Raw genomic sequence first — 25,974 nt, 5'->3', positions numbered from 1 at the left:
AAATAAATATAGCTAAATCACGTAGTGACTTGCTTCTAATTCAAATCACACACGTATTGATCTGTAGAACGGATCTGATCTGGATTTGTCTAGCTCGTGTGAAATCACACGCCACTTCATGTTGTCCTTATGTCTGACTATGCAAATGTGCTTGCCGATTTGCAATTTGTTTCTTTCTTAGGTGTCAATACCCCAAGTTTTGCTCTGTCCAGGCATCTCTTAGTAAAGCCACAGATAAAGCCGAGAACTGTACAGGTAGTTTACATATCTTTTCAGGCCACTTGATATGTTCTAGACTCTTTGTTAGATAGCCTGAAAATAGAGGCAGGCAAAGCAGACCTGGTCTCTCTCCTTATAGAATCTGTGGTCGCACTTGAAGGTTGTCTTGTAGAATTTCATTAAGGAAATCTGTGATTAGAAATAACAAGGACATGTTTAGACAAACTAACTAAATTTCTAAACAGATCTGTACCTATAAAGTGCTTAGAATAGTACATGGAATTTAGCAAGTACTCGGTAACGTTTACATGCTAATATCATTATTATTTTTATTACTTATTTTTCCAGTTCACCCAAATAATTCTCTGGTCATAGGCAGAACATAATACATGTAGATATGTATAAGTAAAATGAGATTTGGTTCTTTTAACATGAAATCAGACCAATTTTGTGCTGCAAATTTAAAAGAGCCCAAATCTTTCCTGTGATGTGGAGACTAGGAGTCATTTCCTTTATTTTTATATCCAAGTTTTCATTGTTTTAATTGGCACCCTACCAAACTGATAGATGCCTCTAGTTGTGTGTGTCAGCGTAGTTGCCGAGAACATTACAGATGCAGTAATTACAAGGGACCATTTTCCCATTATTTTCTTCCCAAAGCATTTCCTATGCTGGAAATGCTATGAAAAGTTTAGACTATAGTAAAAATACTATTTTTTAAAAAACAAGCTTTTATTTTCTTAAAATATATTCATCATAGAAAAAACAAGTAAGCAAAAAGAAGCAGTGAAAATCACTGAAATCCAACATGCAGAGAGAACTACTGTTATAGTTTATGCATATTTTTTCCAGTTCTTTCTCTGTACATAGAAATACATTTTAAAATGGCATCATTGTATAATATCCTATTTTGTAATCGCTTTCCATGTCTTTATTTCATGTCATTAAATATCTTTCCATTGTCATTATTCTTTTACAGTGTTATTTGAATTGGTTATACCTTATTTAACTTTTCTTTTTTAACTTTTACCTTTTCTTTTTTTTCTATTATAAATTATTCATTGGATGAGCAACTGAGTTACCATTGATGAGGGTTTTTTAAGTGTTAAAATAGCTAAATTGTATAAAATGTGGAGAGAGTGCCTCGACACTGAAGTAAAGTAACTGGCAAGATAAGATGATTGCATATGAGGTCCTCATTTGCTTCTATAACCTTCTTTACAAAGGGTCCGAAAGGCCACTGGCTCAGACAACAACTTCAGGAAGCACTGGGGAAGTGGTGCTCCATAATTAGAGAAGATCAGTAACCCCCAAATGGACTGTGATTTAGGAGAGTAAGTTGAAATCAGCTCTATGCTGATATCAGGGGACCGTTCTGTCACCTGTTTGTTCCTATGACAAGTTCAAACCAATTCAAAACAAATTTTCCCTTTACAGGTAGATTTCTTTTTTAAATTCTTTTAAATTTAATCTTTTAGGTTGCATAAACTGTTGTTCCGTGATTTAAGTGTGCTTGTCAATCCATCCTTCCTGCCAGGAATGCCATCTCCAACCACACTGAAGAAGTCGGAGAAGTCTGGTTTCAGCAGCCCCTCCCCTTCGCAGACCTCCTCCCTGGGAACGGCATTCACACAGCATCACCGACCTGTCATTACAGGACCCAGAGGTGAGCTGCTCCACAGGCACCCTTGATTGTGCTTAGATCATGACCTTGGGACCAGAGTAGCAAAATGAGAGACATGAGACCAGAGTAGCAAAATGAGAGACAATGAAGGCTCCCCCAGAGTGGTCCTAAAGGCAGCAAGTGTTCCAATTTCTTATCCTCGGGGGCTGCTTTGGAATTGTAGGGACCCAAGAGGTTTGGCATCAAACCTCTGATCCTTACCTGTTTCTTTGCTGGTGGGGTGTTGAAAAGAGGTGGGAGATAATTTGAATTAAAGGAAAATCAAACCTGTCCTACAAATTGTACGAGGGGATCACATGCACGTGAATGTGTGTGTATTTGTGTGCGTGTGTTAGGTAGTTTATTTTTGTGTAGTCAATTACCTCTTTTCCAGCAATAGCTTATTTTCATTCTCTCACCCCTGCTGATTCCCTTTCCTTGAAACCTGATTTCAATATGTGGCATTTTGCATTGAGGTTGTCTGCAATCACTGTGTTGACGAGCCATCTTCATTCCCTCCTTTTGAAGTGGTAGATAGTTTGTCTGGTTTTCATTGCAATGTTTTCATTATTTTTGTCTCATGTGCTTTTAAGTTTATTATTAAAATGTGTCCACAAGAAATATGATTTGTATTTCACATTAAAGACAAGCTTTAAACCTCAAGAGAATGTCAGCAAATCACTTAACTTGATCTTATTGCAAGATGAAAATATTTATTAGTTTGTTTATGAAACTCCCACAGTAGGAGTACGAATAATTGTAACCACGTTTGCTTTCTCCCATCAGATTTTCGTTTAGGTAGGTTTGTGATCTACCAGCTGGTATCATAAAACATCCTAGAAAGTTATGGTCTCTTGTCTACTTTGACATACGCCTGGGGAAACTGATGTTTCTTGCATTAATCTCAATGTGAGTGCCACAAATCTGAATCCCTTTATGAATACTCTGTGTGCATCTCAGGGAAATATGGCAGCTGAGAGGGCTGGCCAATGCACACGTGCAGAAATCAGACTAAAGCAAATAAGTATTCTGACTATTGTGTGAAGCAGTTTCTCTCTCCACAATTATGGTTGCTCACTTGCCCCATCTTTGAACATCTTGTGATCATTGACGGAACTTTCTCAAGATCCCTAATTATTTCACTTGTGTGTGAGAGTGTGTGTGGTACAATCAGAGAAGCTAAATATGTATTTTTTCCTAACTTGAAAACCTTGCATCTGAATGGGATTCTGTGGTCCCAGAATGAGTCTCTTTAAATGGGCCAGTATGATATTTTCCTCGATGTCAACATTCCTTAAGCATTGAAACTGTGGTGCGAAGTAAGAACTACAAAGCCCTTTTAGTCAGGAGATTTTTGGTCTCAGGGAGATAAGGCATGTGGCGTTTCTCATCTTTATTATGGTCAGGTTAACATTCTAAATGGTAAATTAATGTGAAAAGCAGACAGTTCTGTAGGGCCTCAGAGGAGGGAACTATGGAGTTTCCTTCATCCATTAAACAAGGATTTAATGAGTACCTGTCACTATACAGACACTGGGAAATCAGTGGTTTCTGTCCTCATAGAGCATATCATCTAGTGCAGGAAAATAAGCATTTAGAAGATGATGTGGAATGCACTGTTACTTATTACTTTATATCAGATAAAGAGACTTCAAAGTGTACATAACATTGAAGTCAAATCTTAAAAGTTGCTTACACGAATGGAGGGCATTCCAAGCAAAGAAAAGACTCATGGGCACAGCAGGGCGATAAGAATTGGGAAGCAGCAATGTCAGCACTCAGGTTAGTTGGTTAAGCTGCCTCTTTCCCTTTCCACTTACCTTCTGAATTTTTTAATATCCTCGTCAATAAAATGGGAACAATACTACTGCTGAATGAATATTTTCTCCCAACGTCATATGCTTATACAGAAACTACAGTAAAACAATATTTGTAGAGACGCTTTGAGGAGCACAAAGCAATGTGCATATGTTATCATTTATTCAATAAATACTGAATGCCTTCTTTGTGTCTTGCCTCAAAACCGTAGTTCTAGAAATTACCGAAATGATTCTAGCAGTTACTGTGGGTGCCATGATTGGGTGCTTTCTTCATGCTAAACAATCACATTTGCTAAAATGACCCACACTGGGTTGGACCAGAGGGGAGCGTCTTAGCCTACAGGACAGTGAGTTTTGATCTATTCATACTCATGAAATTGTTTATGTGGAAAAGAGAAAGATGCTCAATTTAAGAATTATGGAATTCCAAAGATTCTTTTTTTTTCACCAGAATTCAAGATGGTTCCCAGCATCCTCAGTTCTCCTTTCTGGGAAATCTACTCAGGTACCCATTCTTATTGCATCCTGCCCCACTTAGCGGTCTGGTGAAGGGAAGTGGGGTAGTTGAGATGAAATACTTCAGCAGCATCTTTGTGGTCATCATCACAGAATTGAGATAGACTAACATGAGACACTCTTGGGCTAAGACCTTTTTAAAGGTTGGTATTCAGGTGCTTATTATTTAAGACATACTTGCTACAGGTATCATAATCCCAGTTATTCTTCTCTGAACTAGTTGGAAAGCTAATGCTTGGAATGACATCACATCTGGGAGTAAGAGTTGATATTTTAGGAAGATGAGGCCGGATTTAAAGGAGGAGATTCTGACCGAGGGAGCCAGTGTGGAATAAATGAGACATTGGACATAAAGGAGAATTCAACTGCACATGTTCTTTTTATTATAAGGAGTTACCACAGTCTGAAATGATAAATCATTAGAAAATCCTGACAGATGATCCAACTTCAAAAGGAAGAAGAGAAAGGTGTGTCCTTTATCAGGATCCTGGGGCACTGGGGAGGCTGTTTACTGCACTCTTGTTCAGAATTACATGGTATAGTCACCTCTGGATAGCACTTAGATTGCAAGACTTCTGCTGCCTTCCTTAAAATTTCTCAGGGGACTACCTTGACTAGACAAACGCCAGTTAGTAAGCAGTAGCTTTGTAACGTACCTCAGTGCCCAGGCCAAGGGTGGTATTTTAACAGAGTTACAGAAAAGCAAGGTCTCCTCCCTGAAAAAACAATGACCCCATTTTTCACTGCAAAAATTATCTATGTTTGGAAATTCGGGGGCCACCTTTTAAAAAGGAAACCTCTCTTTGATGATTGTAAAGCTGAGGCAGAAAAATAGAGCCTGGAAGGGAGTGGGTAAGTGCAAAACTTCGGGGGTCGAATGGACTGGTATTTGAATCCTGTCTCTACCACTGTCACCAACTGTGAGAACCTAGCACATAGCTTTCCTTCTTGGAGCCATGGGCTCCTCATCTATAAATTGAAGATCCTAATTTCAACCTCAAGAGAATTGTATTGTCTAAGGAGTAGAGGAAATCATGTATTTGCAGTCCGTAGCACAGTGCCTGGAAGTAGAGTATGTACTCAAGTCATACAAACAATTAAATCACCCGTTTTCCTCCAGGGTTTGAAAATCGCAGGCTGTCCTCCTGCCTTGCCTGTCCACATATTGCCCAACCTAAGACCAGCTTGGGTACCACCTTCTACCCGAAACCTGCTCAGCTCCACCCAGGCCACCATCCTCTCACACTCCACAGACTCCGGGAGACTTTCACGCCTGCACATTCCCTCCAACGACATGGTCTTGCTTTGTTAGTTAATGTACATGTCTTGTCCCTCCTCTAGAGGAAAACCTCTGAGAGGAAGGATCTCTAATGTGTGCTTTTGGGTATCTTCATTGTGTCTCATACACAATGCTCAAATATGCTCAAATATTGCTTGAGTGAATAAAAAGTACTCAAGTTGCACATAAAGGTACACAAGAGACATTCATCCCCTCCCTGACACTGACAGATTGTCATTGCTTCAGAAGAACAAAGGGTGACAAAGGATAATAGTTTATATAGTACTTCTTTATGAGGAATGTTAAAGATGAGGAAGAACGATGGCCTTTCATCCAAAGAAAGCTTTTGCAAGATTATGAAGTAAGGCTTTGCTATTAAAGGCTATGTTTTTTCTTAGTTTATGCTATTCCAATCACTTTCCTATTTACCTTGTGAAGGTAGAGACATGTGGTTTCTTAAAATGAATCCCTTTTCTGATATTGGCTTTCTTATTGGCTTTGATAAATCATTTAACCTTGTGGCCTCAGTTTGGCCATCTGTATCATGGGGGTAATATTTTGCCACCTATGTAGTTAAAATTAGGTGAAGGGGTTAAAAATTATGCAGTGTCCTAGGGAGTGGGGAAGAGATTAAGTTTCAGTAAGGGCATTTGTATTTTGTTATACATTATTACAATTACTGTGCACTTGAAGCTGAGCGATTGGGCTTTCAAAGACTTTCTTTTACCAGTACTTAAAATTTCAACCATAATAAAGTATTTAATCATGACAATTTATCTTATTCATGATAATGGAGAAAAAAATCCGTTTTCTTCCTTTTGCCTTTTTAAGAGTTGTAGGTTTGCCTGATGATTTAAAAGAGCCTAACTCTTTGTGATAATTATTTGGAGTACTCATCAGAGATATTTTCGAACTTCTTGAAAGTTTGTCTTCTTGAAACTTATGTTTCTGCCTAAAATCTGCTATTTTCAAAAACAAGATAATGAATGATAGTTAATTTAAATGCTCAGCACTAGGTAAGGCAACTCTGTGCTTTCGGGATTGAGAAGCAGGGAGGGGCCTGCACTATACACGTTGTGAGGCAGAAGTTGAGAGTAATCGCAAATAAGCACTGATTGAGCTTCATCTAGAGCCATAGAATTTCAGAATAGTGCTCTGAGAATCTTCTGGTTTAATCCTTTCCCTGTATCCACTAAGAATGTGTTTGGCTGTAAGTAACTGAAAGTCGGACTAAGCAGGTTGTATTTTTCTCATATAGAAACAAATACATGATTCAGGACTGTCATGGTGTCACCAAAGCACCATCAAGGACTGAGATTTCTTCTTTTACCCATGCTTTAATGGGTCGTTTTCATCCTCATGCTGTGACCTCATGATCACAGCATGGCCACTACCCTCTTTCCATGCATCTGCATTCCAAGCAGAAAGAAGGGAACCGACAAGGGCAAAAAGTGCCCGCCAGCTCATTCTGCCACCTTTTATAGAATGTTACACGGCATGATCAGAACTATGCCACACAAGCTCCTCTAGCTGCAAGGGAGGCTGGAAAATCTAGGTTTTATAGCTGAGCATATTGCTGCTCTGTATAAAATTGGGGCTTTAGAAGTAGGTAAATAGGGGAGAAATATGCTGGCTAGCAGTCAGCAACATAGTTCCCATTACTCATAGAAATGTGAAATCTGAGCTGGCCAGAGCTAAGACTAGAAATCTAGTCTCCAGTACTGTGCCTTTTTCACCATATCAGCAGTTTCTACCTTTTTCTCTACCGCTGGGAGAAATCAACTGCATTTATTTAAACAATTAGTTTGTTTGCACAATTTTTATTAGTCAAAAACATGACATAGCCATTTAGATCTTTCGATAAGCATGACATAACCCATGTTATCACACTGAGTTTTTTTTAATAACAGCCATAAACAGATCACTTGACATTTTTTATGAGCCCCTGAATCCTTGCTACTGGTAAACGCAGGGTTTCTGGTAGGTGCGAGTCACTTCAAAGACAACTTTGGAGGTCAGTTTGGCTTTTTTTGTTTTTTTTGAATATTGAAATTAGCTTGCAGACTCTCATTACGGGGACCCGTTCTGCAAGTATTTATCAAGCACTTACAGTGTACAAGGTGCTCTGCTACTTGCTTAATAGAGTGAAAAAGAGAAGCTTGGATTCTGGCCTCAGCATGCTTACTTCCTGGTGGAGGGCAGACAAGAAAGCCAGCCGTTGTATTATTGTGATGGGGACTCCCGGGTGCCGTCAGGGTCGGGGGCAACCTCATAGAGGACTACCATGGCATTCGGCACTGGGCGAGTCCAAACAAGCGTGATTTACCCCTGTTCTCAGACAGAGTACCTCCTAGTCGTAAGCGTGCAAGGCAACAGCAGTCATGCTTTAGCTAAGTACTGAGGAATCCAGACATACAAAATGTGAGCACAGGGCTAAAGCCCCACTTCTTTATGGGTCAAAACATACATATATATATATATATATACATATTTATACACACATACATGTGAAGGGAGTTTAGAAATCAAATTGCCCTGATTCTGAAAACATGCACAAGATGTGTTAAAACAATAGCCATATAAACCAAAGACTTATTGTGCAGCTTTCAAAGAATCCTGCCAGTTTCTGTTCAGACGTTTACATGCTCTCTAAACCTCTCTAAGTCCATGATCCTCGTGGCCCAAACAGGGATCTTGCTCTTAGTGATGAAACATCTGAGGGTCTGAAGTTAACATCTCCCAGTTTGGCCAAGAAAAATATACTGCGGAGAATTATGAGAATTAAGATAACCTTCCAGGAAGTTCAGGTCACCAGGAAAGGTTGGAAGAGCGGAGACTCATAGACAATAATAGAGGAGGAAGGAAGGAGAGGTACCACAGGAAGGCAACAGTTATCACTAGATGGCAGGGCCCATTAGAACAGGGACCATTCTTTATTCTTCCTCCCAATATCCTGTATCCCTCAGCCTTGTGCCTGGCATTAGGAAAGCACTCAATAAATATTTGTTGAATAAATGAATAAGAACATGGATTTGATTGAAAGCAAACAGAAAGTTCGGGAATAATAGGGAGTTCTTTCCATCCCCCATGTGTGATAATAATACAATATTCAAGTGTGTGTATTTGGCAACATTTAGGGAGATGCATAGCATGGTGAATGAATGCTCGATATACGTTTGCTTGGTTTTAATTAAGAACTTCTACTTTCATGGGCATTAAGAGAAATGCTGAGCACAAAATGATTTGATCCCCTTTTTATGGAATATTTTCTATGGTATTAGAAATGTGTCTGCCCAAACTAAGGATCCTGAAGAAGGAATAGTCCCTGGCGCCTCGTCACTCTCATAACCATGGCACCCTTCCTTGACATAGGCCCTCTACCTAAGCAGTAGTTTCGTTTAGCATTCTCGTATCATATTGGCAAACTTCTTTGCCTCTTAGGAAAACTTCTTAACTTAGTTGTGGAACACGCTGGTGCTCCTTTCAGTGGAGCTGAATCTAATTTGTCTCTCCTGGTTTAGTGCAATTGAATCATCTCAGGAAAATGAGAAGCAATTAAGTACCTGTTGCTAACAAGGCGCTGAAATAATCTGCCAACAGATGCAAGGTGTTTATTTATTACTGGAGTATGTCATTTGAGAAGACATTACATTGTCTTCCTAACAATCAGAATTGACTTCCAAATGCAGGCATCACAGACCTAACAAGTACGACCTTTGAGGAGCACTAAAAAGAGAGTAAGAGGGCTTGTGAACACTGGGCAAGGTTAGCTCAAGTGCTGGTGTCCAGCCTAATGGGAAACGTTGTCGATGGGCTTTGGAGGAACTGGATGGTAAAGAGAAGCAGCTTTTTAGCAAAGGCCCTTTAAGTCCCAGTTCCAGAAATTATTAAATTCATTAGCCAGATACTTACAACCAACTATTACTGCCCAGCCAAAGGAAAACACAGTTAGAGCAAATGTTTCAAAACTACAACTAAACAAAAGTCAGGAAGCATGTAATTAAAACTGTACCTTTACTGTACTGTAAAGAGTTTCACTGTGACATGGAAAATATTTAAAGGAGAAGGCTGTTTAGCTAATTTGTCTGCAAGTGAACTGGTATCCTAAATGAACTGGAAGGCCACCCACCGAGCAAGCCTCATAAAGGGCCGTGGCGCTCAGCTTGGTTTTGTGTAACCGTTCAATAATTACTAGATAAATGCATAACTAAAAGCTCTATTACACTAATAATTTGTACTGAGGTAGATGTGTGGGACACCCTGCTGGGTTAATTTGTCATCCCAGCAGCAAACTTCTAAAGAGAGCTCTTCTGCAGTGGAATCTGTTAATATGTGGTCCCGAGGAGGACAGGTTAGAGCAGTAAGACCAATTGGCTCCTTATCTCTTAAAGAGGCAAAATGCCTCCCGGGTGAGCACCGGAGAGGAGAATAGGGTGATGGGTGATTAACCACGTGGACCCAGATTTAAACTCATCTGGACAAAAGAAGCTGCTCTCCATCTCTCCATCTCTCCCTCCCTCACTTCCACACCCCTACCCGCCCCCCAACCACAAATCCACACATGCAGCCACAGTGAAGGCGTGGGTTCTGAGCAAGGTTTCTTTGGAATTATGTCACTGATAAGACTTCTGGGTATCACTTGTACTATAAATCACATAATCAGATAAACCCCCAGGTCTTTCTGGTTTAGCTTAATATAATGTTGATTCCATGTTTAGATTGATTCTTTATTTTTCTTTTTTCAGAGTAGAATAAAAAGTCAATATTGGACTTGTATCTCCTCTCTATATGAGATGTTTTCTTCTGTCACACACACACACACACACACACACACACACACTTGCTGTTTTAAATATGAAGCTCACATTTAAGCTTCAGCACAGGGTTTTCAACCTCACCGATTGACAGAACCATAAATCATGTTAAAGTTAAGTGAATTACTGTAGCATGGAACTGTAGCTTTAACAATGTTTATGTAGTATCAGCTTATCATCCATGTAGGCAAAGGGGGCTGAGCACTGATACTCCAAATGGGAATGTACAGTCCTGTTAATGTAGCTGCAGGATGGCGGAGAGTTACCCATTTCATGCTGCATCCTTTGTATTGTTGAAACTAGCGTATTTAACCACTCATGTGTATGGAATGTTTTTTAAAATGTGTATTTCCACAGTAAACTTACATTTGCCATATTTCTTAGTACTAAATGGCAGTTGCTTCCCCCAGCCCCAAACAATTCATTCTTCTTATGCACAAAACACATGTGAGGAACATCAGAGTTGCCAGGTTGTATTACGGTAATAAGGGACCTATGAGGCAAATATCATGAAAGGAAATAAGCCATTTGACCTCTGAAAAATAATTCAAATGGGAGCAGCAGAGTGCAGTGAAAAGAGCATGGGCTGTAGAGTCAGCCAGGATAGAATGCAAATCCTGGCCAGCCACTTGGGATCTGCATAAGCTTGTGCCAGTCACCCATCCTCTGCTGGTCTCTTAATTTCCCACCTGTACAAAACGTTAAGGTGTTAATAGGAGGAGGAAGTGAAATGACATATGGAAAGGGCCACATATGTTATTAGTATGTTACTAAATGTTAACTGTCTCAGGGACTTACCTGGTGGCGCAGTGGTTAAGAATCCACCTGCCAATGCAGGGGACACGGGTTCAAGCCCTGGTCCAGGAAGATCCCACATGCCGCGGAGCAACTAAGCCCGTGCGCCACAACTGCTGAAGCCCACGCACCTAGAGCCCATGCTCCGCAACAAGAGAAGCCACCCCGCGCGCCTGGAGCCCGTGCTCTGCAACAAGAGAAGCCACCGCAAGGAGAAGCCCGTGTGCTACAACGAAAAGTAGCCCCTGCTCACCCCAACTTGAGAAAACAGCAACGAAGACCTAATGCAGCCTATATATATATATATATATATATATATTTTAATGTTAGCTGTCTCAGATTCCCCCCCATAGCCATATCATTTTTTGCGGTCTTTCTGTGTGGTTCTCTTGAAAGGATTCTCACTTCCCTCGTTCCTCACCCCCCATCCCCAGTTCTCTCTTTTATCTGCTCCTGTGGGTCCAGAAGGAGTGTTTTTTTTCCCTTCACTGGGAGGAGCCTCATAGCCTAGAAGAGACGGGGCCTCAGGGAAGCGAGACAGCCTGGTTACTCCATCCCATTATTCTTGTGTGGTTAGAAGAACGCGGTGGGGGGGGGGGTCTTCCCAATCAGGCAGGTGAACCCCCTTCCATGATGATTAGCCCATAGCCATGGTGAAGACTGCTTTGGCTTGTCTTCATTCAGGCATGGCTCTTGCTAAAGGGATAAGCGCCAGGACTTCCCTGGCGGTCCAGTGGCTAGGACTTTGCCTTCCAATGGAAGGGGTGCAGGTTTGATCCCTGGTCAGGGAGCTAAGATCCATGCCTCGCGGCCAAAAAACCAAAAATCATAAAACAGAAGCAATATTGTAACAAATTCAATAAAGACTTTAAAAATGGTCCACATCAAAAAAAAATCTTTAAAAAGAAAGGGAGGTAAGCACCATTGTTATTTACGAGAGTCAATTCAGCAAATAATTTTTGAGAATGTATCATCTTCCAAGCACTGTGCTAGGCCCTAACGAGCAAACCAGACAAGCCAGTCCTGCCCCTGCAACCTAGTAGAACAGAAGAACAAATAATTATTGCTCGGATGAGATTCATGAGAGGGGAATTAGCAGGGATCACATAGCACAGGTATTTAAAGTGATTGTGGGAATTTGGATTTATTTGTGTCAGGTTGTATGGGTCCCTTCTATTGGCATACAATACAGATTTAGAAAACCTTGGTATTGCTGAGGGATATCTCTAGATCTTCCTGAAACCTCAAATTCCTGAATACCATAATAAGAGTTGTTGAACTGTTGCATACCCAGTAATGAACAGAAGACATGTTAATAAGCACCCTTTCAAGTGAAATATTCGTACAAGTGAAAGAACCCAGCCAGATTGCTTAATCACCCCTCCAGTCTCCCCAAAAGGAGATAATGGATTGATTCATGTAACCGAAAAGTCAGAGGGTTTGCGGCTTCAGGTAGAGCTGGATCCAGACGCTCAGGCAGTACCTTCAGAAATCTATATCTTTATCTTTCTCAGCTCTGCTGTCCTCTGTGTGAACTTGATTCTTAGACTGAATCTCCTCAGATCATGGCACTGATGGTATGAGCTGCTCCAGACTTAATCCCCACCCATGTAACAATCCCAAGGGAAAGAGAACAGCTGTTCCACAGGAGATCTAGGGACGGTCCTACTCCCTAGAGTAGGATGCTTATGGCTCTGATTGGCCTGGTTTGGGTCATTTGCTCACTTTTAAAATAATCTTTATGTTTAAAACATAATGGGGTGGGGGGAGCTGCCAGGTGGACAGCCACCCCGCAGGGGGCACAGCATTGGCGGTCCTGGCCCCCAAGCTGGGCAGTGGCAGTGTCTGCTTCCAGAGCCCCCCTGGGGCTGCAGGTGAGGGCCCAGTAAGGTGCCAAGGGAAGGTGACGGCTAAGTATGACCTCGAGGAGCTACGGAAGCGCCTCAGCCTGGAGGAGTGGATCCTGGAGCAGCTCCCTGGCCTCTACAACTACCAGGAAGAGGGGATCCTGGAGCTGGAGATTGCTGTGGGTGAACTCCTGGATGTGGAGAGTGATGAGACCCAGCTGCCAGGGTCAAGGAGCTGCTGGTGGACTGTTACAAACCCACTGAGGCCTCCGTCTCTGGCCTGCTGGACAAGATCCAGGACATGCAGAAGCTGAGCACACCCCAGAAGAAAGGAAGGGTCCCCCACGCAAGTGAACAGTGGCTCCACAGGACAATCCCTGGCCCCCGCCCTCATAGCAACAGCAATACTGGGGGGCCCTGCAGCCAGGCCTGGTGCCATGAGTGGGGCTCCCCGTGCCTCTGGCCCAGAGGTGTCTTCCCGGACATTAAAAAAAGAAAAAAAGATAACGGGGTTTCTCATTGGTGTGGCCTGAGTTACCTGCCCACCCACAGAACTGGGGGGAGGGTAAAGTCTAAGCTAATGACAGACTGAGGTGGAGGGAAGGATAGTTACCCAAAGAAACATTAGAGCTCTGTTTCCAGAAGAAAGGGTGAAAGACTGCTGGGCAGCCAAAACTGAGAGCTGTCCAGTACAGGAGATAAGAGCAAAGCTGTCCTGTGTGCTAGGCAGTGGGCTTGGCTCTCCTACCAGCCAAGTGACTTGGTGCTGCAGGTGGAGCTTACAGAGCACAGGTCAAACCCCGGTCTTAGAAGAGTGACACTTAGTCCATGCCGGGGACCTCCAGGGCCATGAAAACAGTTGAGAACAGTTCAACTCTTGATTCCCAGTTGTCTCAGGTTGCCACATGGCACTGCATGATCCTGATTACTTTTCGTATATCTGAATTTATCCTAAAAACACAACTCTAAGAATAATAAATAGCCCAGAATCAAGCACGCTGTCTGGCACACAATATATTCTCAGCACATTCATTTTAAAGGTGTGAGCCCACTATGTACTAGGCACCTAGAATTAGAAATAATTCTAATTTTCGGGAAAATCGCTTAAATTAGTGCCAGTTTACCCAATTTACAGACAAGGAAATGCAGGTTTGAAAAAGTTACATAACTTTTCCTAGACTCACATAGGGAGTGAATGATTTCAAACCCAAAATAGTTGAGCTCTAAAAACCATTCAGACATACAATTTCCATTTTGCAGCAGAGGAAACTAAGGTGCATAGGAGGCTGACACAGAGCTAGTTGATACCCAGCCTGGGGTAAATCTTTGGTACCCTGACTTCAAACCCTGGACCAATTCTTCTCCTACTTCCTCCCCTTGTGAGAAATCTACCAGCAGTAGGATAAATCCCTAAATCCTGTAGGGTGAATTCAGGAGGCTACTTTGAAACCTGTGCCTTAATAATCGTGTTGCTCAGAAACAGGGGCTTGAACTGCAATGTATACCTGCCAGTTGGGCGGGGGTAGTGGGGGGAAGGCCGTGAATCAATCATAGCTTTGTTTGTTGTGGGGTTTGTTTGTTTATCTGCTTGGTTTTGCCTTTTTTATTTTAAATGTCAGCCAGCAAAGACTCCCAAACAGCGCCGGTCCCAGGATTTGGTAGGCCTCGCATAGGCTAGAGAACCTCCACGGAGCTTACTTTTGAAATTCTCTTTTGCGGGACTGCCCTTCCGACAGGTCATTTGAGAATTCATTCTCTGCCTGTTTCTGTTAACCTCTGTGATCATCCAATCTATGGTGGTGGTTTTTTCCTTAAATGTTTTTCTTTTATTCATCTCTTGACTCGCAGTATTGCTTGCATATTACTTAGAAGCTCAAGTTCCCTTCATGGAACTGAAGTCTTGTCAACTTTGCGTAATAACCGGTCACTCTTCATATCTCCAATAATCACAGCTGTTCTGTGGCATTTGAATGCATTGCACATTAGCCGTCGTGGCAGCTTAGGGGATGCGTGCACAAGTATGATCTATTCAGAGAAGAGGTCCTGTCAGGACCCAAAGGCTGGGGGCTCTATCTCACAGAGCTTGAACTGGCACATTCCCTCAGGGTTTTTAAAACTCTAAGTATCACAGCCTTCCCAAAGGAACAGGCTCCTAGAGACTGAGTCCAGATATACCCTAGAACCTAATATCCCAGAAACGTTTAAAAAATAATTTCTTTTAAAAACCACATACTCCCGGGACTTCCCTGGTGGCGCAGTGGTTAAGAATCCGCCTGCCAATGCAGGGGACACGGGTTCGATCCCTGGTCTGGGAAGATCCCACGTGCCGCAGAGCAACTAAGCCCATGCACCACAACTACTGAGCCTGCGCTCTAGAGCCCGCGAGCCACAACTACTGAAGCCCGTGTGCCTAGAGCCCGTGCTCTGCAACAAGAGAAGCCACCGCAATGAGAAGTCCGCGCACCGCAACGAAGAGTAGCCCCCGCTCACCACAACTAGAGAAAGCCTGTGCGCAGCTACGAAGACCCAACGCAGCCAAAAATAAATAAATTAAAATAAATTTTTTTTAAAACCCCACATACTCCCTTGTTTCACATTTTTTAGATTTCAGTGTTGTTACATATGGATCAGTTGTATTGTTATTTGTAAATGTAATCCCAGAGACTGAATTTCATTGAAATTTAAAGCTAGATGAGCTTCAGCAACTGTTTCGTTCAAACTCCTCATTTTGCAGATGAAAGAACCAGAGGAGAGAGAAGTTGCCCACATTTAAAGCCAGGTAGAGACAGCAACAAAATTAAAACCCAAGTCTCTTTATCTAACTAGAAAATTTTCCTAAAAAGTACCCCAGAGCTTCTAAAAAACTTTTTAAGCAGTTAACATATATTGGCTCTCTGATAAGCAACTCCCAATAACTAACACAGTGGGACATTTAAGGGCAGTGGTAGAGATCTCCATTGTATGAGGCTATGACGAGGCCATGCTCAGAATCTGATTAGGTCAGAAGTGTACCTAGGTAGCAGGGGTCTACATGGTAAAGGGGGAGGTCAGGATGGACACTTAAGGATTATAGGTCTAAGTAAAAAATAGAGTCTAGAGGGAGATAGCCCCATAGTTCTAAGTTTCTAGGTTAAGTCTTAGAGTCTAAGATTTAAGCAAAGGTAGGGATTCAAGGTGTATTTCATCCAAAAAGAGCCTTTACAGTCATTGTTTCTATGGAATCTATGACTTTTACATCAAGGTTGCTTCTGTTGCTTTGGGTTTGCATTTTGTTGTTGATGGAACTTTTTTCAAGACCCTCATGTCATATCCATATTGTTAGCTCATACTCTTTTATCAATATTTATGTACTCATTTGTCCAAGAGACAGATAGGCAACAGGTGCCTCTTACTCCACTGTTCCCTTCCCCCTGTGTATTCTACGATTTGAACAGGTCCCTAGCACATAGGAGCAAATTCCAATTTAGTCATTTCTCATCCCCATACCCATCCTTACCTATAATAGTATTACAAGTAAAAGAAGCTGTTTATTGATGATCACTTAACCGTATGGTCAGGAGCTGCTCCATATGCCTTATATACATTGTCTCATTGAATCCTCAAAACAAATCTATGAGGTGTAAGCCCCATTATACAGATGGCAAACTGAGAGAAGCTTGGAAACTTGAATCACAGCTGGAAATGATAGAGCTAAAATTTAAATCCATGTCTATCTGACTCCAAAGACCATGGTCCTTATATCACTCTACTTTTCTTCTCTTCTCTTTCCTTTCTTTTCTTTTTATTAAACTATAGTTGATTTACAGCATCCTGTTAGTTTCAGGTATACAGCACAGTGGTTCAGTTATACATATATATACATATATATATATAAATTTATATATATAAATATATTCTTTTTCAGATTCTTTTCCCTTATAGGTTATTACAAAATATTGAGTATATAGTTCCCTGTGCTACACAGTAGGTCCTTGTCGGTTATCTACTACTTTTCTGACTCATATGTTTAATTTGACATGATATACACATGGATGTGGGAAACCAGCACATACACAAGGCATGTTAAATAATGGTGAAAAGGGACAATCAAAGAGTGACAGTGGATAGTTCGTGGAGATACAGATGGCAAGCAGGTTGCTTTGGAAGCCTTCAAAAAAGGTGAGGCTCTAGCAGAAAGGCCAGCTGGGACAAGGATGCAGTTTGGTAGGGAAGAGGTGGAAGGAACAGTGATTGTCTGGTGCACAGCTCACAAGCAGAGAGTTGCAGGTGTTTGGAGGGTGAACAGGAATTATGTGGGTCTATACCAGGGGCCATCAAACTATGGCCCACCAGTCAAATCTAGCCCTCTTCCTGTTTTTTAAAATAAAATTGTATTGGAACATGGCTACACTGATTTGTTTATGTAATATCTATGGCTGCTCCTGCGTTTAGTGGCAGAGTCAAGTAATTGCAGCAAAAACCATGAGGCCTTCAAAGCCTAAACTGTGTCCTCTATGGCCTTTACAGGAAATGTTTGCCAACCCCTGGTCTAGACTATAAACCAGGGCATTTGAGCAAGAAAAGTCTTTCAAGAGCTAAAATTGATCTAAATTAAAATTTTAAAAGACCTTGGCCTGCCCCTCACCCCTCTCTCTATTTTTTTTTTTTTTTTGGTTAAAAACAGACCAAAAGATATTGGAATTTGATCTCTACCCTGAACCTCTACCTTAACTCAAATGGAATAGAATATATCAGTTATCTTGGAAATCTACTGTAACAGCAAGTTACTTTGTTTGGTAGCAATAATATAAAAATACTGGTGTTTTGCAAGTCATGTGATGTCATATATTTCTCTTATTAGACATACCCAGGTTCTTTTGCATGCCTCTCGGTGATGTTAAAGATGCGTACTATATGTTTTGAAAACCTTGGCTTGAGTCACAGGTTTGTTATTTAGAAAAGGTTCCACCTCCCGAAGGCTTGAAAACCATTGCCAATTCCTCGTTCCTTGTGTCTCTGTTAAAATAAATCCCATAACTCCAAACTTCTAGGCTTTCATAAATGGCAAGTCTGACTCATGCATGACTTATAAATTATAGCCATGGACCATTAAGATAGATTTCTCAGCTTTAGGTAGGCTATCATGTTGTTATATATTGTGGTTTTGAATTTCTGAAGAAGGAAACTGCATAGTAGTTGACAACCCAAACAACTCAGGTTCCGTTTGCCCTTATAGAAGGCTTTTTTTTTTTAAGCATAATTTTTTTCTTCCACTTTCTGCTCCTTTTAGAGCTCTGCCTTATTAAAATCTTTACTTTAAATACGAGTAGTCAGGAGTTCTTAATGCCACCTTGTACTTTATGGAAATGGTTATTTTTGTCTAAACATCCTACCACTGAAGACAGATGAGTAGCTTTTTCTTCTAATGGTGCTAACAGAGTGAAACAAACATTTTGGAATCTCACCTGTTGCCACAGACAGTGTCAATTAACAGTAAGACTGAAGTTTCGCAAGTGCCAGGGCTTGGGAGTGGTCATTCATTCTGTGAGGGAAGAAGGCTGTGTGTAACGCTGTCTTAAGAGCACGCTGCACCTGAAGGAGGATTAGATTTTATTGTTTGCACTGCTCTCTTGAAAGCTTATCTTTGGAGCCTCCTATAAAAGAGAGACTAGGATCTAAGGGCTGGTGCCGGAAAGCAAAAGCTAACATGAAAAGAATCCAAGTCTCTGTCCAGTCTGTGAGAGTCTGCAGTGGTTCATGGACAAGAAATAAAGGAATTAAGGCAATGTCAGGGCTAAATAGAAGAGCATATTTCTCTTCTTTGAGCTAGAAATGTGTCCATAAAGCCTCCTCCCTATAGTGGACTCTCAGACCGAGAATCAATTGTTGGACCACAAAAAGTCTCTCAACATACACAATAAAACAGTAATGACCTTGACCTTCTCCTTCCCCAGTCTTAATTAATTCTGCCTTAAAGAAGGAAGAATTTTTTTAAGTTAAAAATATATATACTCAATCACATTGAATTTTAAACGTTTTCTCTTTCAAGCTAAAACCAGGAGAGTCCTTTAAATAATCGGGGCCACTGTGTGGGGTGGTGGGTGGGTGGTGTGCAAACAGGTAAACCAACCTGACTGACCTGCTTTCTTGTTTTTAAGTATCCAGTAATATGATCATTTTGCAATAAATAACTGAGCCTACAGCTTTGGGAAATTCTGGGTCTCTGCTTCTTTAACTGTGGCTACTTTGTTCAGAATGTGTAGGCAGGGCCATTCCAGCCAAAGAAACCTGATCAAATTTCCTTCCTTCCCATCCTACTGGTATTCTTTGTGAAAAGCCCAAGCAGTTGTTCGAAACTAGTTTGGCCTCTGGTTAAAGTTTAAACTAGTAGTGAGATCCATCCAGAATGGAGTGTTTCTGACACTTTCTGCTGCTCCTGGCCTAAGGTATTAGACCCCAGAAGCAGCCAATTTTGTAGTGCCTTTTAATACACAAAATTGTATTAACATCAGCCTGGATACAGATGGATGCATTGCAATAAACTGTAACCACTTGAGAGAAGCCTTTATTGACTCTCAAGTAAATAATGCACATTTTAAAGGATCTAAATATGCATTTACATAATGTGCTATAATTTTTTATTGTGTCAACTACTCACACACACACATCCATAAGAGATGTTTTTCTGCGTCAAAAATTTGGACTCATACCATTTTTTCTGCATTGCATTAGCACCATGCCAGATTCACAATGGTATTTTCTCTTCTCTAGGGCCTGAGCTGACCATCTCAAAATACATTTAATGAATTTTGCTGATTGAATGATTTGTTGACTGATTTAACCCCAGTGACACTTTCTAAAATAATTTGCAACAACTTGGACAAAAACTTAGGCACACTGAAAACATCTAATCCAAGATAAAAGGGAGAAAACAAGAAATAGGGAAGGAGGAAAACCAAATTTAGACATGGCTGAAATCTTAAGTCTGAGCTTTAGAGCAATGGAAGAACCCAATGCAGCCTCATTGTTCAGGAAAAGAGTGCTGCTAGCAGGTTATCCACAGAAATAGTGGGTATTTAATAATATTTAATAGTACTTTGTGATGTCTGTAACACAACTGTTTTCTGTTTGAAGAAATTAAAGCTCAGGATCTTGAATGATTTATATCCAGTTCCACAGTGGACTAATGGCTGAACCAGAATGTCCAAGGCATGAGAAAGTAGGGTTTGTGAAGGATGACCCTTTGCAGTGCAGACTCAGCAGTTGTCTAATGTGAATCTACAGGCTAAATGATTTCCTGGTATTAATTAAGAATTAATTGATCCTTATAAATCAACCATTGTGGAATTAACTCCATATAGTACCATGTGTTCTTAGGTCTATGTTAAAATAAACTCTATGACACAGGAAAAAGGTGAATAAATTGTTTTTAGTAAAATGTAATAAAGAAACTAAGGTCTACATTCAAGTTGTTAATGATTTTATTTTACATATTTAACAACAGCAGCAACAACAGGAGGGCAAGGATGCTTATTAACAATTAAGGGAGGGATTCCACAGTCCTGTTGAATTATTTCCTCTGTCAGGTTTCTCTAACTTTTATCTGTCTAGTCTTTGCTCAAGTGAATTTTTTCCCTTGGGCAGCATTCTCTGCTGGCCACCACAATTTCATAATCTCACAATCATTCATCACTTTCCATTGAGCACCTGAAGCATTGCCACTTTATCATTAAGGTCTGCTTCCTGGGGGTTCTTGACAATGGAGTTGCCACCTTTGTGTTTGACATGCTGTAAAAGTTGAGTGTATCATTTTGTTGTGCTCAGTACATTCCCAGCCTCATTTGGGAGATGCCACATTCCAGCTCTAACTAGAAACTATTCGGTCAAATGCACGGCACTGGGTCAAAGCTTCTTGCTACCAGCAAAGATGACCATACCATATTAGATGAAAAAATTCCTTGGGTTCTTTAAAGCACAATTTGCAAAGTAAGAGATGACCAGAGCCCTTTAACTTTTTAGCTGCAGATTTTAACTCAGACAGTAATGGATTCCAAGATTTACCATTCAGTGTATGAAGCCCGAAGTTTTACCAGTTTTTCTACAAGCTCTCTGGCTGTTTGCCAGGTTAAAAATATTTTTTTAAGTTTATATTTATTTGTATGGTTACTTTATTAATTTCTGTACCACTCATATATTTAATCATTCATTGTACCATCAACAAATATTTACTGAGTGCCAGACACTGTTCGAGGGATATGACAGTGAATCATTAAATGGATGGAAAAGCTATTTACTACTATGGAGAAGAGAGAAGAGCCAGTATGAGGGGTGGAAGGTGACAAGAATTCTAGTTCGAATGGGTTATGTTCAAGATGCCCTCAATTATGTGATTGAAGACAAAACTTTGTATTGTCTCAGTGTTGTATCCCAAGCCCATAGTAGGAGCCTTGGAATATTTTTGGATAGATTAAAGGTTGCATGAATGAAAGGATGCCATCAGGTCATCTGCAACGTATGGACTGGACTCTTGTTTCCACTCCAAACCCCTATTTCTACTCTTTAAAAACTACAGATGCCATTCTGAACCTCAGAGTCCTAGCCACTCTAATTATTAGTCAGAAAATGCTCCAGTCCTACAGATACAGTAGGGAACAAAAATCCCGTGTCCGGGGATCAATAGAGATGCATCCTTTTTTGACAGATGGGATGGTGGTAGAAAGTGTGGCCAGTCTCACTTAGTTGTTCTTCGTTTTATGAGTCACCCTCAATATTAGGAAAGTCTTACTTTCCAAATATTTGGGTATTCCTTTGTTTTCTCTTTGCAGGGCCTTCTTGAGTTTAAAGATTTAAACTGCAAAAAGTAAAGGAAAAATAAATACTCTCATCTGCTTTTACTTGGCAGTTGTTTTTCTGGCCCTCATTGGGGAGTGAGAGCCGCCATCTCGGCGTTACTTGGTTTGAGTGTCTTCAGCCCTTCCCGTGTGCTGTTCTTACCCTTCAGCAGGCTTCACGAATCACCCTTCCACTTCAAGGGCAGAAATCTTCCCAGGAAAAATTATTAAGCACCTCACATACGTTTTTTAAATCTAATGTAATCTTCTTCCTGTATCAGTGAAACTCAGCAGGGTTCAAATATAAGGGAACGATGGTTGTCTGAGCCTTTCATCAGTTTGTATGAGCAGAGGGCCAACAATTTAGCAGGGGTCACTGCCTACCTACTCAGCCTGTGGGTTCCCCTGCTATAACTAACATCTATGCGTTTCTGAGTTTGGCTTTGAAATGGCCAAAAAAAAGGCAACATAAACCTTCTATGTAAAGTGAGGCACCCAAATTGCATGGGTTCATTAAGTGATCATTTACTACAGACTTCAAAAAATTTCATCCTGAATTAGTCCCTAGAAATTTCCTTGAAAGGAGTATAAGAGCTTTAACAATGAATTATTGTCTATGGAAATCTCAGCATGAAAGGGGATCCGTATGTGCAAACTAGAATTTGTCATATGTAATGTCAGTTAAATCAGGTCTAATCTACCAAATACATTTTTTATTGCCTGCTTCATTAAAAAGGCTCTTAAGGTAATGAATAATCTTCAGCTTCACCAAGGATTATTAATGCCTTTATAACTCATGTCCACTGAAAATAGAAAGACAGCTTGAAACTCTACCCTCATCTAGCCTCCATGTTTGTCTTAGAGCTTTAAGGAAGAAAATCTATCAGACCTCTCCAGGGTTAAATGCTGTCACACGAGCAGTTACTAGGAATTGGGTCAGGAGAAGAAATTTTAAAAGGAAGTTGAATCCAGTTTAAAAGCTGTGGCAAAACAAGTCTTTCTCTTATTAACTCTGATGTTTTCTTTTCCTACAGCAAGTCCACATGCGACACCATCAACTCTTCATTTTCCAACATCACCCATCATCCAGCAACCTGGACCTTACTTCTCCCACCCAGCCATCCGCTATCACCCTCAGGAGACGCTGAAAGAGTTTGTCCAACTTGTCTGCCCTGATGCTGGTCAGCAGGCTGGACAGGTGGGGTTCCTCAATGTAAGGAAACTTCTTTTTTTTTTTTTTTTTCAATTTTTTAGAAATATTAACCGAACGTAAAAATAACAAGGGAAGACCTTATGACCATATGACGTTGTGCTCTGATGTTGTGTTGACTGACTGCAGGCAAATGTCATATTTATTCTAGATTGTGGGAAAGTTAACTTACTCTAAGAGGGATTGGCCAGGGTTTAAAAACAGTGTTTGTGTTAACTTCGCAACTGTCAAGTTTATGGATATAAATCATCTCAAGGGTGAACTGTGTAACCTTCTAAGGTCTGTGGGCAGATAATTCCACCTCATGCATACTAACCCAAGGGCTCACGCAGTTAACAAAATAGAAAGACCAAATAGTTTGAAATAATGATTTTGGGTGGTAGGGAGAGGTAGGGGGAGGAGGGGGCACAGATGTTTCAGATCAACTAAGTTGATATTTTTAAAAAATAGTCCTCTAACACTTTACATCAAGTTGACCAGTACTTGAACTCAAGATTCTAGAAGTAGTTTATTATAGTTTGTTATTTCTGCAAGTAGTTATCTTTCCCACTTATCTTTGTATAAAGCTAAATAGTATTCAGTAGTTTCGAGTGGAGGTTTTCATTTTTTCTCAAATAAACCAAATCACAATTTGAAACAATATTCCTAATGTAAAAGTGATTTTTTTAAATCACAAATTTTATTTCAAATATAGAACCAAATGTTTGCAATGGAGAGCTCTATCCCAAGGCCAATAATAATAACAATGAATTGGAAATAATGACCAGCATAAAGCCAAATGTGATTTTCCTTTTCTCCTAATAACTGTAATGAAGCCACAGATGGGCCATAATTATTACTGCCTAATTTAGAATATTATATCCCACAACCCTATCACCGATTTTCTTCCCTCGAAGAAATACCTGATTCTGCATATCTGAGACAGAACAGGCAGCCTTGACTAATGTCTGGTGATGTGTTAGCAGATACATTTCTGTCTAGACAACAAATCAATATGGACCCTTTTTTCTTTTTGCTTGTGTATTCATTTGCTTGGCTTATTCTAAAGCATTCACTTGTGGACTTTTAGCCCACTCAGAAATGACACACAGGCAAGTTTGTTGGCAAGAAAGCACAACATTCTGACTGTCAGATGAGATTGTCTTTGAGGAACAATACTAAATATATAAGTGAATGTTGATGAGGCAGTGATACTTCCTCTGCAGAATTACTAAGCTTAAACTTAAAAGCCTGGGCCAGCAACTGAATTTTGATTCAGGACTAGATCCTAAGTAGGAGCTGTTATTGTTGGTTGAATAGTGTCACTGAAGGCCAGAGGCAGAAAGGCCACTTGGGAAGCCATGGAAAACTGAAGTGATCACCAGCATCAAGCATCTGACTTTTAAATTTTCTAACTCTTTTTTAATAGTCCTGACATCATCCCCTATAACTATCAAATGACCAGTTTTGCATTTTGATCAAAATTTTATAGGGTTTAAGGCAGGTCCTTCACGGGACTGTTTCGAAAAACTCAAAAATAAATGGATTTTATTGCTTTCTTCAGAAGGAAACTTTTCTTTTGTTAAAGAGCTGTTACTTGGTTGTTCTAACATCAGGCAGCCAGATAAATATGACTCCTAAGGCATATGCTTATATAATTTAAATCAAAATTAGAAGTGATATTTTTCCTTAGCAGAATTTTGACAGCTGAATTCTAAAGTTTCTGTGCCTGATGTTATACAATATGTGAAAGAAATTTTTTATGTTCACTTAACATATTTATTAAATGTTATATAATATCAACTTTGAAGAGTGAAAATAAAATATTTTTTTAATCTCAAATGCATATTTAGGAAACTTTGTTATATCTGTATAAATAGACATGATGGAATAATTCCACAATCTATAAAACACTTATATATTAAATCAATATTCAATAATCATGAGAATGATGACAAAAGTCACAGTTAATACTGAATCAAAACATACCAAGCAAAAGTTAGCAGGTCATTTTCTAGAATCAGATGCAAAGAAGGTCAGAGTCGTTCAAGAGGTAAGCTTAGGGTGCATTGAGCATGTGTGCCTAAGACTGTACTTTTGTGGAATGCCTTAAGAGCAACCCACAGCTCTTCATCCATATGCTCTTACGGAAGAATTCAAGTAGCTAGAATACTTAGTAATTTATGTGAAAGGTGCCTAAGGAATCTTTTGTTTTCCGAAGCGGCTAATGGTTCTATCTGTGTCTTCTTTCTCTTGTGCGTGTTTTGTTTGGTTCCCACCCTGGCAGCCCAACGGGAGTAGCCAAGGCAAAGTGCACAACCCATTCCTCCCCACCCCCATGTTGCCACCACCGCCGCCACCACCGATGGCCAGGCCTGTGCCTCTGCCGGTGCCAGACACAAAGCCTCCGACCACGTCAGCGGAAGGAGGCGCAGCGTCCCCCACCTCACCAAGTAAGTATGGCTGAGATGCGGCGCCGGTCGCCGGTCATGCTCTGCACACGTGAATGCACACCTACACCTGGCCCCTCACTGCATAGGCTTCAGTGAAAGGCACGATCCCCAGCGATGGCTGTAGCATGAGTTTGTAGAACCAAGACCAGATCAGAGCAAACAGCACTCTAGGGTGCTACCAACCACATCAGGTGTGGAAACGACTGGGTGTTTGGGTGGATGAAATGGTGTAACTACATGCCAAGGGCTGAAGTCAAGATATGAAGTATTAAATTTTGCCTATTATTTGAGTGGCTTTGCATGCTATCCTCATGATCATCAAACAGCATCTACTTTTATGGATTCTTATTAGAAAGAGTTCCTCATGCTTCTTAGAGCCCTGCCTTCCAGTAACTTACAATCCAAGAGAAATGCACGTGATGAGGTACCAAGGTTAATGCACCTCATCCATCAAATAGAAAAAAAGTTTAGATCAAAGTAACCAGTTCAAAGGTGTGTACGTTGAACATTCGCGAAGAATAAGAGCCTGGCAGAAGGTCAGAGCCAGTAGCCATGGCAGCTGCGTGGCT

At 40.7% G+C, this 25,974-nt stretch overlaps 1 protein-coding gene and 1 pseudogene across 4 annotated transcripts in view; both read left to right on the top strand.

The window, feature by feature from the left end:
* NFIA (nuclear factor I A) overlaps window positions 1-25,974 on the top strand; it is a 392,758-nt gene that overhangs the window by 304,546 nt on the left and 62,238 nt on the right. For 2 of the 4 annotated variants that reach the window (XM_027108350.1, XM_027108349.1), the window contains exons 7-10: window positions 1,757-1,885; window positions 4,154-4,207; window positions 22,798-22,976; window positions 25,240-25,405. In XM_027108350.1, the coding sequence (XP_026964151.1) occupies window positions 1,757-1,885; window positions 4,154-4,207; window positions 22,798-22,976; window positions 25,240-25,405 (528 nt within the window). The remainder of the gene's footprint in view (window positions 1-1,756; window positions 1,886-4,153; window positions 4,208-22,797; window positions 22,977-25,239; window positions 25,406-25,974) is intronic. The other 2 variants (XM_027108353.1, XM_027108351.1) reach the window with 1 other exon arrangement.
* On the top strand, window positions 9,896-15,197 carry LOC113622352 (protein phosphatase 1 regulatory subunit 14B pseudogene; annotated as a pseudogene).

This window comes from Aethalodelphis obliquidens, unplaced genomic scaffold, assembly GCF_003676395.1.
Source record: "Aethalodelphis obliquidens isolate GAN/ISIS:26980383/991018 unplaced genomic scaffold, ASM367639v1 scaffold9, whole genome shotgun sequence".
Taxonomy (NCBI): domain Eukaryota; kingdom Metazoa; phylum Chordata; class Mammalia; order Artiodactyla; family Delphinidae; genus Aethalodelphis; species Aethalodelphis obliquidens.
The sequence above is the reverse complement of the archived record's forward strand: the minus strand, read 5'-3'. Positions and strand labels throughout refer to the sequence as shown.